Source organism: Pseudophryne corroboree, chromosome 11 (assembly GCF_028390025.1).
Source record: "Pseudophryne corroboree isolate aPseCor3 chromosome 11, aPseCor3.hap2, whole genome shotgun sequence".
Lineage (NCBI taxonomy): Eukaryota > Metazoa > Chordata > Amphibia > Anura > Myobatrachidae > Pseudophryne > Pseudophryne corroboree.
The window spans coordinates 317961737-317975899 of NC_086454.1; the positions used below are offsets into that span (position 1 = coordinate 317961737).

Consider the following 14163-nt stretch of genomic DNA (forward strand, 5'->3'; position numbering starts at 1 on the left):
TCGTGGTCCCGAAGCCGGATGGCTCAGTCAGACCGATTCTGAACCTAAAATCCCTCAATTTCTTTCTAAAAAAATTCAAATTCAAGATGGAATCTCTCCGAGCAGTGATCTCCAGTCTGGAGGAGGGGGATTTTATGGTATCGGTCAACATAAAGGATTCCTACTTGCATGTACCCATATATCCTCCACATCAGGCTTACCTGAGATTTGCTGTTCAGGATTGTCACTACCAATTTCAGACGTTGCCGTTTGGTCTGTCCACGGCTCCGAGGATTTTCACCAAAGTAATGGCGGAAATGATGGTTCTCCTGCACAAGCAGGGAATCACAATTATCCCGTACTTGGACGATCTCCTCATAAAGGCGAGATCCAAGGAGCAATTGCTGAGAAATGTTGCCCTTTCACTGACTATTCTGCAGCAACATGATTGGCTCCTAAATTTGCCAAAATCACAGTTGGATCCGACGACACGGCTGTCGTTCCTGGGTATGATTCTGGATACAGAATTGCAGAGTTTTTCTTCCAGTGGAAAAGGCTCTGGAAATACAGAACATGGTAAAACAGATTCTGAAACCAGCAAAGGTGTCAGTTCTTCAATGCACTCGGTTGCTGGGGAAGATGGTGGCGGCCTACGAGGCCATTCCGTATGGCAGGTTCCATGCCAGGGTGTTTCAGTGGGACCTGTTGGACAAGTGGTCCGGATCTCACCTGGACATGCACTGGAAAATAATTCTATCTTCCAGGACCAGAATCTCTCTCCTGTGGTGGCTGCACAGTTCTCAACTTCTGGAGGGACGCAGGTTCGGGATTCAGAATTGGATCCTGGTGACCACAGATGCAAGCCTCTGAGGCTGGGGAGCAGTCACACAGGGAAGAAATTTTCAGGGAAAGTGGTCAAGCCAGGAAGCTTGTCTACACATAAACATTCTGGAATTAAGGGACATTTACAACGGCATTCTGCAAGCAGAACAACATCTTCGAGGTCTGCCTGTCTTGATTTAGTCAGACAACGTGACAGCAGTGGCGTACATAAACCGCCAGGGCGGAACAAGGAGCAGAGCGGCAATGGTCGAGGCCAAGAAGATTCTTCGCTGGGCGGAAAGACATGCCAGCACTCTGTCAGCAGTCTTCATTCCAAGAGTGGACAACTGGGAAGCAGACTTCCTCAGCAGACATGATCTCCATCCAGGAGAGTGGGGTCTTCATCGAGAGGTCTTTGCAGAAGTGACAAGTCGTTGGGGAATTCCTCAAGTAGACATGATGGCGTCCCGCCTCAACCAGAAACTTCAGAGATATTGTTCCAGGTCAAGGGACCCTCAAGCGATAGCGGTGGACGCCCTAGTGACACCGTGGGTGTTTCCGTCGGTATATGTGTTCCCTCCACTTCCACTCATTCCAAAGGTGATACAAATTATAAGAAGAACAAGGGTTCAGGCGATACTCGTTGTTCCGGATTGGCCAAGAAGGACCTGGTATCCAGATCTTCAGGAGTTGCTCACAGAAGATCCCTGGCCTCTTCCTCTTCGGGAGGACCTGTTGCAACAGGGGCCGTGCGTGTATCAAGACTTACCGCGGCTGCGTTTGACGGCGTGGCAGTTGAACGCCAAATCCTAGCCCAAAAGGGTATTCCCAGTGAAGTCATTCCCACACTTCTTCAGGCTAGGAAAGAAGTAATGGCAAAGCATTACCACCGTATTTGGAGAAAATATGTGTCTTGGTGTGAATCCAAGAAGGCTCCTACGGAAGAATTTCACCTGGGGCGTTTACTCCATTTTTTGCAAGCGGGTGTGGATGCTGGCCTGAAGTTAGGCTCCATTAAAGTACAGATTTCGGCCTTGTCGATCTTTTTTTCACAAAGAATTGGCCTCCCTTCCAGAAGTTCAGACCTTCGTGAAAGGCGTGCTACACATCCATCCTCCATTTGTGCCTCCTGTGGCACCGTGGGATCTTAATGTGGTGTTGCAGTTCCTGCAATCGCAATGGTTTGAACCTTTGCGCAGGGTTGAGTTAAAATTCCTTACTTGTAAAGTAGTCATGTTGTTGGCCTTGGCATCCGCAAGGCGGGTGTCTGAGTTGGCGTCTTTGTCTCACAAAAGCCCCTATTTAATCTTCCATGCAGATAGAGCGGAGTTGAGAACTCGTCAGCAATTTCTGCCAAAAGTGGTTTCATCATTTCACGTGAACCAGCCTATTGTGGTGCCAGTGGCTACTGATGCCTTGGCGGAATCAAAGTCTCTCGATGTGGTCAGAGCTTTGAAGATCTATGTCGCCAGAACGGCTCAGATTAGGAAAACAGAGGCTCTGTTTGTCCTGTGGGCTCCCAACAAGATTGGGGCTCCTGCTTCTAAGCAGACAATTGCGCGCTGGATTTGTAATACGATTCAGCAAGCTCATTCTACGGCAGGATTGCCGTTACCGAAATCGGTGAAGGCCCATTCTACCAGAAAGGTGGGCTCATCCTGGGCGGCTGCCCGAGCGGTCTCTGCGTTACAACTTTGTCGAGCTGCTACTTGGTCGGGATCAAACACCTTTGCGAAGTTTTACAAGTTTGATACCCTGGCTGAGGAGGACCTCTTGTTTGGTCAATCGGTGCTGCAGAGTCATCCGTACTCTCCTGCCCGTTCTAGAGCTTTGGTATAAACCCCATGGTTCTTGAAGCATCCCCAGCATCCTCTAGGACGTATGAGAAAATAGGATTTTAATACCTACCGGTAAATCCTTTTCTCTTAGTCCGTAGAGGATGCTGGGCGCCCGTCCCAGTGCGGGCTGTATCTGCAGTTTGGTTATAGTTACGCTCATGTTGCGTTGAGTTCAGTCAATCTGTGACTGTTGTTGGTCATTCCGTTGCATGCATTGTTGTTGAATGCCATGTTGTACGGCGTGTTTGAGGTGTGAGCTGGTATGTATCTCACCTTCGTTTTAAAATAATTAAATAATTCCTTTTCCACGAAATGTCCGTCTCCCTGGGCACAGTTCCTATAACTGGAGTCTGGAGGAGGGGCATAGAGGGAGGAGCCAGTTCACACCCATTCAAAGTCTTATAGTGTGCCCATGTCTCCTGCGGATCCCGTCTATACCCCATGGTTCTTGAAGCATCCCCAGCATCCTCTACGGACTAAGAGAAAAGGATTTACCGGTAGGTATTAAAATCCTATTTTTTTGACAACCTAGATACAGAAGCGCCTACTATAGGGGGGTTTTCCCACTTTTTTCTGTCCTCTTCAGGGAAAGGAAAAGCAATAAGAACTCTCTTTGGGATCTGGAATTTTTTCTCTGGGCTTTCCCAGGATTTTTCAAACAAAGAGTTTAACTCCTTAGAAGCCGGGAAGGTAAGCGAGGATTTCTTACTTTCAGTAAAATAAGATTCCTCAATCTGCTGAGGTACCTTCTCAGTAATATGTAAAATATCCCTAATGGCTTCAATCATTAGTTGCACCCCCCTAGCAAGGGATGCATCACCCCCTGCATATCCCCGTCACCGTCCCCCGTATCGGAGTCGGTATCAACTTGCATTATCTGGGCAAGTGTACGTTTTTGTGGGTATGTAGGGCGGGTTGTAGACGAAACGGTGGAGACTGAGTATGTCAAACCCTCCACAGATTTTCTCAAAACCTGCATCTCTTTTTCTTTAAGTGACATCCTAGTTGAAACCTGGGATATCATTCCCCTTAAAGAATCCACCCACGGGGGTTAGGATTCGGAAGGCTGAGAAAGCATACTGCAGTCTTGAGTACATGGAAGAAACTCTTCAGGAGAAGATAAACACTCTGCCGCACAGGACACAACCTTAGACATGTTAATGCGAGACACACACACACACGAAAAATGTCAATCCGTTTCCCCCCAAAGTACCTTCAGAGAGTCACAGAGTATAAGGAGCCAGCCACACAGCGCCCCTGTTGGCAGTTATTATGATAAAAGCCCGGCACTGACTAACCAACCTTAATAGATCAATTAGCACTACCAACACACTCCCTACCCCATGTCTATAACACCCTGGTACCGCAGAGGATAGCTGGAGTTATGTGGAGGGCAGCGCTTCCTGTCAGCATTCTGTTTCCTCAGATCTGCATGGAGAAAATGGCTCAGGTGAGTGCTGGATCCGCTCTGCGGAGAAGCCCCGCCCCCTGTAATGGCGCGCAGCTTCCCGCACAAATTGTATTATACTGGCCTGAGGATTTTATTGCTAACAACAGGATTAGCCCCTGTTAGCTGACTGACCAGTGTAGGGTATCGGCGCTGGCTCAAAAGCTCTCCGTATGTGTTGCTGAGCCTGCATTGGAGCGCAGCCGGAGAGAGCTGCGCTCCCACCCTTGTGCCGCCATTCCCGCCGGTGACCCGCTAACCGGGCCGCCAGCGCTGTACTCACCACTATTCTTTCTTCTGGCTCTGTTAGGGGGTGGCGGCCATGCTGCGGGAGTGAGCGGTTGCCTCGTGGGCTTGCAATCAGCACCCTGAGGAGCTCAGTGCCCTGTCAGCGGAGATAGAGAACCATTAACTTCAAGAGTTGGTTCCTACTCGCGCCCCCGCACCCCCAACTAAGTCCTATGAAGCAGGGAGGCTGTTGCCAGCAGCCTCCCTGTAACCTAATAACTCTATTAAAACAAAAAAACTAAGAAAACTCCTAGGAGCTCCCCTAGCGCTGACCGGCTCCTCCGACCACATTTTCTAAACGGAGTCTGGTAGGAGAGGCATAGAGGGAGGAGCCAGCCCACACTGTTAAAGTGCCCATGGCTCCTAGTGGATCCATCTATACCCCTATGGTACTAAATGGGACCCCAGCATCCTCTAGGATGTAAGAGAAATGAAATTTCTGAACAGTGTTGTGTTGAAGGCTTGTTATATATTCCATTTTTGCAATAAACCAAATCTTGTTCAAAAGTTCTTGTTTACTAGGAGCTATCAAGAGTTCCAATTGCGAGCTATTTGGTATTTTGCTGCACAGGAGATGTGAAGAATTAATCTATTGGTTTCCTTTGGAAGGTGTTCAGGGGGGGCACAGAGAAGCATATTAACTGGGGAGTGGGGTGTGCTTAGAGCAGTGAGTCGCGCTATTCATTTCTGAACCATGTTCCAGAATGGGGCAAGTAGTGGTCAAGTCCACCATGTATGAAAGAATGTGCCAACTTGGCCGCAGTTTCTGCAGCACAAATTGGAGGTATTTGGAAACATTTGATGTAGTCGCTCCGGGACTAAATACCATCGGGTGTATACCTTGTATGAGTTCTCCCTTACCGCTATGCTAATAGAGCACTTAGAGATGGTCGCACAAATAATGTCCCAGTCGTCCTTATCAAGGTGAGCACCAATGTCTAATTCCCAGGCCTGTTCGTGGGACTCAAGTGGAGGAGACTCCAATGCCAATGCAGAGTTGTACAAATATGAAATGGTACCTTTGTCCGTGGGTCTTTACAAAGTCTTTCAAAAGGAGAGGGGATTCGAGGCAGTTGGGCGGGGAATATGAGGAGGAGATGAAATTACAGATTTGTACATATTAGTAGTGAAATGTGTTGGGGAGTCCGTATTTTTCCTGGAGTTCAGCAAATGTCTTGGGTGTGAAGTCCCCTACAATGTGATGGACCCTCGTGATGCCTACTTAGATCCAGGGGTGGGCCAACTTGGGAGAGATGCCAGTGGGAAAGCTGGGTTTTCCCATAATGGTGTAAGACTGGACGGGTGTTTCGACATCTGCAATTTTTTATTCAACTTGTTCCACACTGGGAGCGTTAGGTCTACAGTAGGGACCGTGAGGGTAAACGAAGAATGGTGTTTCCGTGAGAGCCACGGTAAGTGGGAAACCGATGATAGATCCACCAAATCGGTTTCTAAATCAACCCATCTTTTGACATGTCGGGGTGAATGCCAAGCTACCAATTGACTGAGCCGAGTAGCATCATAATACCGCTGGAGAATGGGTAAACCCAATCCTCTATTCCATGATTGTTTAGCGAGAATGTCCCGACGGATTCAAGGTTTTTTGTGGTTCCATTTAAACTTACAGATCGAGGATTGAAGGGAGCGTAGAGCAGAAGGAGGGACTGGTATGGTAAGTGTTTGAAAAAGGTAAAGCATTCCGGGAAGGACATTAATTTTTACTGCGTTGATTCGCCCCACCCAGGATATGAAGTGTGAGCACCAGTGTTGTAAGTTGTTCTGAATTGTCCTAAAGAGAGGAGGGTAATTAGTCTTGTAAAGGGAGCCGTATCATTTAGTAATATGGACCCCAAGGTATTTCAGAGATGCGTTTCTCCAGATAAAGTCAAAGTTAGACTATAATAGTTGTTTCGTGCAGCCAGGGAGATGGAGGGGCAGGGCCTCCGATTTAGAGTGGTTCACTTTATAACCTGATCATTTCCCAAACGTGGGCAGTTCTTGGAACAGGTTCGGGAGAGAAAGAAAAGGCTTCGTCAATGTGAGCAGAATGTCATCTGCAAATAAAGAAAGGGTATAATGGGATTTCTTAATAGGTACGCCGGCTATATCAGGGTTATCTCGAATACGATAGGCGAGTTGTTCGATTATAAGCGCAAAGATGAGCGGTGACAGGGGACATCCTTGTCGAGTCGCGTTAGCAATTGAAAAGGAGTCAGAGGTGGGACTGCATGCTTGTACCGTAGCCGAAGGATTGAAATATAGAGCCTGAATAGCCTGAAGAAACTTGCCCCGGAAGCCGAAATGACGTAGTGTGTGAAACATAAATGGCCAGGAGACCCTGTCAAAGGCCTTTTCTGCGTCCAATGCAAGCACTAACGAAGGGAGCCTATTTACGTTAATGTAATTTACAATGTCAATCGTGCGTCTGGTATTATCGAGCGCTTGCCGGAACGGGACAAATTCCACTTGATCAGGGTGGATTAAACTGGGTAGGAGCGGGTTCAGCCTATTAGCCGGCACTTTAGCTAAAATTTTGAGATCGGCATTGAGCAAAGAAATAGGGCGATAATTGGATACCGACTGAGGATCTTTATTAGGTTTCGTAATAACTGTGATAGTCGCCGTGGTCTCTAAACCCTTTTTATATAGTCACATAATTCTGTACTACTAACATCCATATGGATTACACCAGTGATGCAGTATCCTATGTAGAAGATAATGTGAATAGTAATTTAGTCGGTGACCGGTTATGTCCTCTATGAGCACTTATGGTTCATACTGAATAACCTGGTGCCTACTGTAACCTGCACAGATACTTGGGTAACCACGTTCTGTCTGCGGCCCTTTATAGGGTCCCTCTGTGACTCCTACTGTATGCTTAGTGTACAGTATATCTAGGAATGTTATCTGTATACAATCTGTATACATTATCCTGTATAGTACGTACATGTTCATAGTGATGATCTCACGGCTCCATAACTTTATTCACTTGTATTATAATATTATATTGTTCTTTTATGTATGTTTGTATGTATGTATGTATGTATGTATGTATGGGATAATGGGGATGCTTTCAGCATACTGATGGACGGAACGCTGGCAGTCATGTGACCAGGTCCGGAATCCTGACGCCGCTCGGGAGACTGGCGCAGGGAGACCGACAGCCGGATAATGTGTTCCCTGTACGTTATAGGGTTATTAGAATTCAAAGTGGTCACAGATAAGTTACGGTAGGGGGCACAATCTTCCTTCATGATAAAACTAGTTATCTTCATTTATACCAAAGTGATGACATCAGAACCCATCAGTTCTAAGCAATGACATCATACATGTTTTGAGGCCTTTTACAGAACGCAGTCAATGCACAGAGCAAAATGGCCTCAAGGTACGCGTTTTACCTGCCGCCCCGCTGACCGGCTCACTCAGAATGAGCATAGTGTCGGCTAAAGATCCACTGGGGAGTCCCCCATCTCCCAGCGCAAATACTCAGTGTTGTCATATTTGCAGCGCTATAGTGGTCTGACGCTGAAACAGCAGCAGTGACTAGGGGAAGGGGGTATTGCCTGAAACAACCAATCGGATTTTAGCTATAATTTTCTGGAATGTAGTAGATAAATGATAGCTAGAATTTCATTGGTTGCTACTGGTAACACCTCTACTTGCCCTCCTTATTAAAGATTTGATGAATCTTAGTTACTGTAGTGCAGTAAAATCACATACATTGGAAACTAAATGTAGCTTCATTATACACCACACAAACCAACAAGCCCCTATGTGGGTAGACAACTGCTAAGACCACATGATTAATACAGCTGTAGCCATGCTCATTTTTGCGGCTTTCTGCATAGTGCGCCAGGCTGCGACTTTTCACAGCCGGTGATTGCTCCATTAATTCCTCTGTACATGTGCGTGTGTACGCACGTGCTCGTCCTAGTCGTTGGACCCCATCGTTGCGCCAGCTATGCTGCAATGTGTACACATCAAGCAAAGATTAGAGTGGCTCCATCCTACATTCCCATCTATACTCAGGGTTATTCGGATACTAAGAACTCGCCTTATGGCCAATGCGGGAGGACACGCTGATTTGGACCAATAACGGCTGAGTGTGGCGAGTTGGAGCACCGCATATGGGTTCAGTATGATTTACCGACGGACACAATAAAGACGGTCATAATCCCGACAGGCAAAATACCGACACAATCAAAATATCGACATTCATTATGCCGGCATGTTCAAAATGCCGACATAGTCAGAATACCGACATTTCAAAATACAGACATCAGTTTTTCTGTATTTTTTTTTCACCGTCGCTGCGTTCGGCACATTATTATATTATATTCCCCCTCCAGGTCCACTGGGATGGTAAAGTATGAACAAGTCTGTTTTGGGGCAAAAATTCCTTAAAAACTTGTCAGCATTTCAAGTGTCGGTATTCGGACAGGATCCGGTCTGAAGATCGACACTGTCTAGGTCGACAGTCACTAGGTCGACAGGGTTTGAAGGTTGACAGGGTTTCTAGGTCGACAGGTCAAAAGGTCGACATGAGTTTTTCACTTTTTTATTTTTTTGAACTTTTTCATACTTAACAAACCACGTGGACTACGATTGGGAACGGTAGCATGGCGAGCGAAGCGGTGCACTAATTCGGCTTCCCGGTTACTGTACGCAGAAAACGACACCCAAAAAAACTCATGTCGACCTTTTGACCTGTCGACCTAGTGACTGTCGACCTGTAGTGGTCGACCTAAACATTGTCGACCAAGACACTGTCGATTTGATGAGCCACATCCATTCTGATTATGTCGGCATTATGAATGTCGGGGTTTTGACTGTGTCGGTATTTTGATTGTCGGTCAATGTCTGTCGGGATTATGGCCGTCGGTAAATCAGCTGCTACCCCCCGCATACAGCTCGTCTGGCCGGAGAGTAGTTCCTGGGGATACATCCTGAGAGACTGTCTGGTGTAACATAACCCGGAGGACAGTTGTGGCCATTACTGAGCCCTGAGAGTCTGTGTTAATATTTAATAGTCTGTGAATGCCTCCAGGCTGTAACATGTAGTGTGCTGTAATCTGTGTATCCATGTCGGTCCTGATGGTGTAAAACTCACTTATGTGTAATCTGTATCTCTGTAGAGTTGTAATAACCCCCAACACCGGGATTGTTTTTCTGTAACATAAATTACTTCTAGAGGTCTCCATAAAACAGCCTCATATTGTGATCTGATGTTTGCTACTGTGTTTTTACGGGTGTGGATCATTAGATCGACAGTGTCTAGGTAGACAGTATTTAGGTCGACAGTCACAGAATGTCGACACGTTCTCGGTCGACAGGTCAAAATGTCGGCATGAGTTTTTTATGTTTTTTTGGTGTCGTTTTCTTCGTAGAGTGACCGGGAACCCCAATTAGTGCATCGTGTCCCCTTGCATGGCTCGCTTCGCTCGCCATACTTCGGGCAAGGTGCCTCGCTCCGCTACCGCTTCACTCGGCACAGATTACCGTTCCAATCGTAGTCCACGTGGATCGTTAAGTATGAAAAAGTAAAAAAAAGTTAAAAAAACAACAACCTCATGTCGACTTTTTGACCTGTCGACCTTCTGACCCTGTCGACCTATAGTGGTCGCCCTAAACATTGTCGACCTTCAGACCGGATGCCGTTTTTACTATGGTTGTAACCCTTTATTCACCTGCAGAAACCTTTACCTCCTTTCTGCTGCAACATTCACCAAACTCAATGGTTTTCCTCATTTTAGCTTATGTCTGTGCTCTTCATCCATATCCTTATGACATCAGTCAGAGACGGTTTGTATGTGCTGCAGCAGGACATAATCGCTGTATGTGTTGTACCTAGGACTGTACAATATACAACTCTGCATGATTATATAAACACATGACTGAAACACACAGAGCTGCAGTATGAACATAATGTCAGATATATAGAAGATGCTGTTCTTTCTTGATAATTGACAATTTTTTATTTCTGTTCTTTCAGACTTTCCTATACAATGAGCTGTACATATATAATATTAGGAAGGACAGCTGGTGTAAGCTTGACATCCCGAACCCTCCTCCACGGCGGTGTGCACATCAGGTAAGTACCTGGTGGGTGTTGCCCTTTTATTTTCTGTTGCATACCGTATTAAAGGTTTGTGCATTACAGTTTCCTGTGTTATCTACGTACACTTTGTGGATTGCAACAATGTTCAGCCCGTCGTGTTGTTAGCACTGAAACCAGTGGGTCCCAAACTGGGTGCCTCGGGGGATTTGCAGGGGTGCACTGGGTTGATGGTCCAGGACCAATTCAAATTATTTATAGTCAATGTAATAGGCAAAGCCAGTGCTCGTGGCTTCCAATAATACATTTTGTGGACAATCAGAACCAAATCCTGTTCCTCACCGCAGGGGCAAACGCAGGATTTATAGAGGGAGGTTTCCAAATGCAATCCACAATCTGCCACTCTGTGGAACACCAGAGCAAGTGCGGGAGTCTGGAGAAGTCTTGGTCTTTTTATACACTGGATAGTGTATGAAATACATTATTATTAATTAACACTATAGTTGGTCTACAGTATAGGCTGTATCAAACATATTTAACTAATATAAATGATGAAAGTGGTCAAGAAAAGGTTAAACATCCCATAAAAAATAAATAATTACATAAATATAATAGAATCAGGAGGAGACAGAACTGTACTTTCTGAGCACACATTCTCCCGTTTCATGGTAAGGCTCCTGTCTCTTCTTCCTGGTAGCTACTCTATGGTCCAGCGCTTTGCCTGAGCACTCAGATCCACACACACAGCAAACTTTGTAGAAGAAGCTGCTATAGTGGGTATGGGCAGCAGCTCAACTCTGTCCCTTAAACTGCATGTTGCCGCAGTTCTAGTAATCCTATTATATGCTATTGTGTTCAAAATTTGAGCCACTATGCACCACGTAACTGAACCTAAGGATGACATATAAACACAATTTCCGTAAATATTTTTCTGAATTTTACAATAAGAAACTATTTTACAATAAGAAACTAGGGGTGCCGTGAAAAAAATTCTGTTACTCTAGGGCACCGTGATGCCAAAAAGTTGGGAACCACTGACTGAGGGTACGGTTTCTGGATGTCCCTATAAATCTCATGATTGTCACAGTGGAGCTGGAAAAGATTTTTCTTGGTATTCCAGATAGTAGTTTGTTTTTTTCAATTTAAGATAATCACTAAGCAGTAATAAAAATGAGAAGTGAGCCAGCGGAGAAGTTGCCCATGGCAACCAATCAGCTGCTCTGTATACGTTTTAGTATGCAAATTATAAATGTTTCATCAATGCTGATTGGTTGCCATGGGTAACTTCTCCACTGGCTCACTCCTCCACTTTTAGCACTGCTTAATACATGCCCCCCCTCCCCCCCCCCCCCCTTAGTACACACCCCTCTGCCTGTCGGGTAATTAGTATGAGCAATCCCACTTGGGTCAGTGCATAGAAATCTGCAGAAAATACGTATTACTAGTGTAACAATTTATACCCATACGCTTTAAATTACCCTGCAGCTTTCACTCTGTCGACACAATTTTTTTTGCCGGCTGAAGTAATATTTCAGGGATAATAATTATAAATAAAAAAAATCTATAGAGCTACTTGCAATGTTTTTATATAGGCTCAACACTGTGACACTGCCAGCCACACGCAGCCCGTGTGAAGGCATTCCTGTCTTGCGCTAAAAACATGTGCCCCACCTCTCGCTCGCCCTTCTCTTTCTCTTCTCCAGGCGGGCTGGCTTTGCGTTGTAGGCAGACATTTGTTTAGTTGGAGGGAGGGTGACAGACCTCCAGCTGCGCAGACAAATCCACAGACATCAGTGCGTTCCTATTAGACAGTGTTTTCATATTTCCGCAACACACGGAGTTACTGCGCTCTAACGAGAAGAGCGACGTTTCCCGTGGCATGGTGATGCTTCTCTGCAGTCTCATTGGTGCATAAAAGAAGATTTGTGCGATACGCGGATTGGTGTCACGTTTTTAGCTGCCGTGGTTTATATGAGCTTATTGGGCTGCAGATCTCTGTGTCCCGAATCACTTCAGCTTGAAGGGGTTAAGTCTCTTGCTGCTCACCTGACACCACCAGAGCCGGATTGCGGTTCAGCCCCCGCGAGCGAGCATGCCGGTTAGCCTTTTAGCCAGTCAATAGGAGTATTGATTATACTGGTACAAGAGACTGTTACTGGATCCTCGCACATTGCAACCCCTCCTATCTCCTGCATTATATGAGCCGGGATCCATTTATCACACCCATGGGCTGATAAATAGACTGGGGCTTCTCTTCCCCTCCCTGCATGGCAGGGATGGGGGGGGGATGGGGGGGGGGACACGTACTGGTTTATTAGCAGGAGGGTGGTGATGAATAATCCCTGCTCTATATCATGCACTCCAGGCTGTAAGTGCTGCCTTTTTAAATATTAACGTGAAGTTCGGCTGGGGCCCTGGCGGTAATGCAATCTGAGATTATTGTATGTAGTGCGAGTTATATGTGGTGAGCCTGAACCAGGGCTCGTTCTAAGGGAGCAGTTACATGCGCCACTCCCCGCCGGTAGCGCAGCCCCTCCCCCGGTGTATATGCGTGGATTCACCTCTGCCCACCTCTCCAGCCTCTGCCCACCTCTCCAGCCACTTGCTTTATTGCTCTTTGTTTTGTAGATATTCAGAATTCTTTATTATAGTGTTGCAATCTAATTTTTGTTCCTGGCAAATGGCATCCATGGATCTATTATGTGCAATGTGCTGCAGAGGTGACTCTAGCGCCACAATGTACAGGATACGCGCAAGGAAGAAATAAACCATTGAGTCTTGTGTGCAAAAGTCCCAGAGAATCTCTGCACCCAGCTCCTTATTCCTATAGGCCGATTCTGAGCTGCGCACAGGGTACAAATGTGGACCAGTCATCCGCAAACTACATGTGCCGTAGAAAACCACCGCTAACGGCACATGTTGTGCACCATACATGCGTGTGCGGACGGACTGATCCGTCTATTGACTGACCACGCAATCTATGAGACCGGTGTTTCTGGGAGGCGGCCGTGCAGTTGCACGGAACCGTTACGTCTCGTCAGAGTGGCGTGGCCGAGGGAAGCAACTTTCACGCTCATACGCAGCGTGCGGCTGGAGATGGGAGGCGCCTTGAGTCCTATTGAAGAAAGAACGCTATATAAATAAAATTATAATTATTATTATTATATAAATATGAGCTCAATCAAAAGAGAGCGTCAGAGATGACAAAACTAATTAGAAGTCAGTGGGATGGATAGCTATGTAAAACGCAGAGATCCTGAGCGCTGAGGACGGTATCAGTCAAGAGGTGAGTGGGATACACCCTGCCTCCGGGATTCTGAGGATCATTCTCCACCTTCCTGAGATTGGTAATAAAATTTGCATTTGGAAAATATATTTGTTTCTCTGACGTCCTAGTGGATGCTGGGAACTCCGTAAGGACCATGGGGAATAGCGGCTCCGCAGGAGACTGGGCACAACTAAAAGAAAGCTTTTAGACTACCTGGTATGCACTGGCTCCTCCCACTATGACCCTCCTCCAGACCTCAGTTAGATTTCTGTGCCCGGCTGAGCTGGATGCACACTAGGGGCTCTCCTGAGCTCCTAGAAAGAAAGTTTATTTTAGGTTTTTTATTTTACAGTGAGACCTGCTGGCAACAGGCTCACTGCAGCGAGGGACTAAGGGGAGAAGAAGCGAACCTACCTGCTTGCAGCTAGCTTGGGCTTCTTAGGCTACTGGACACCATTAGCTCCAG

At 46.4% G+C, this 14163-nt stretch overlaps 1 protein-coding gene across 2 annotated transcripts in view; it reads left to right on the plus strand.

The window, feature by feature from the left end:
- KLHDC4 (kelch domain containing 4) overlaps window positions 1-14163 on the plus strand; it is a 103323-nt gene that overhangs the window by 32407 nt on the left and 56753 nt on the right. For both annotated transcript variants that reach the window (XM_063945663.1, XM_063945664.1), the window contains one exon: window positions 10367-10465. In XM_063945663.1, the coding sequence (XP_063801733.1) occupies window positions 10367-10465 (99 nt within the window). The remainder of the gene's footprint in view (window positions 1-10366; window positions 10466-14163) is intronic.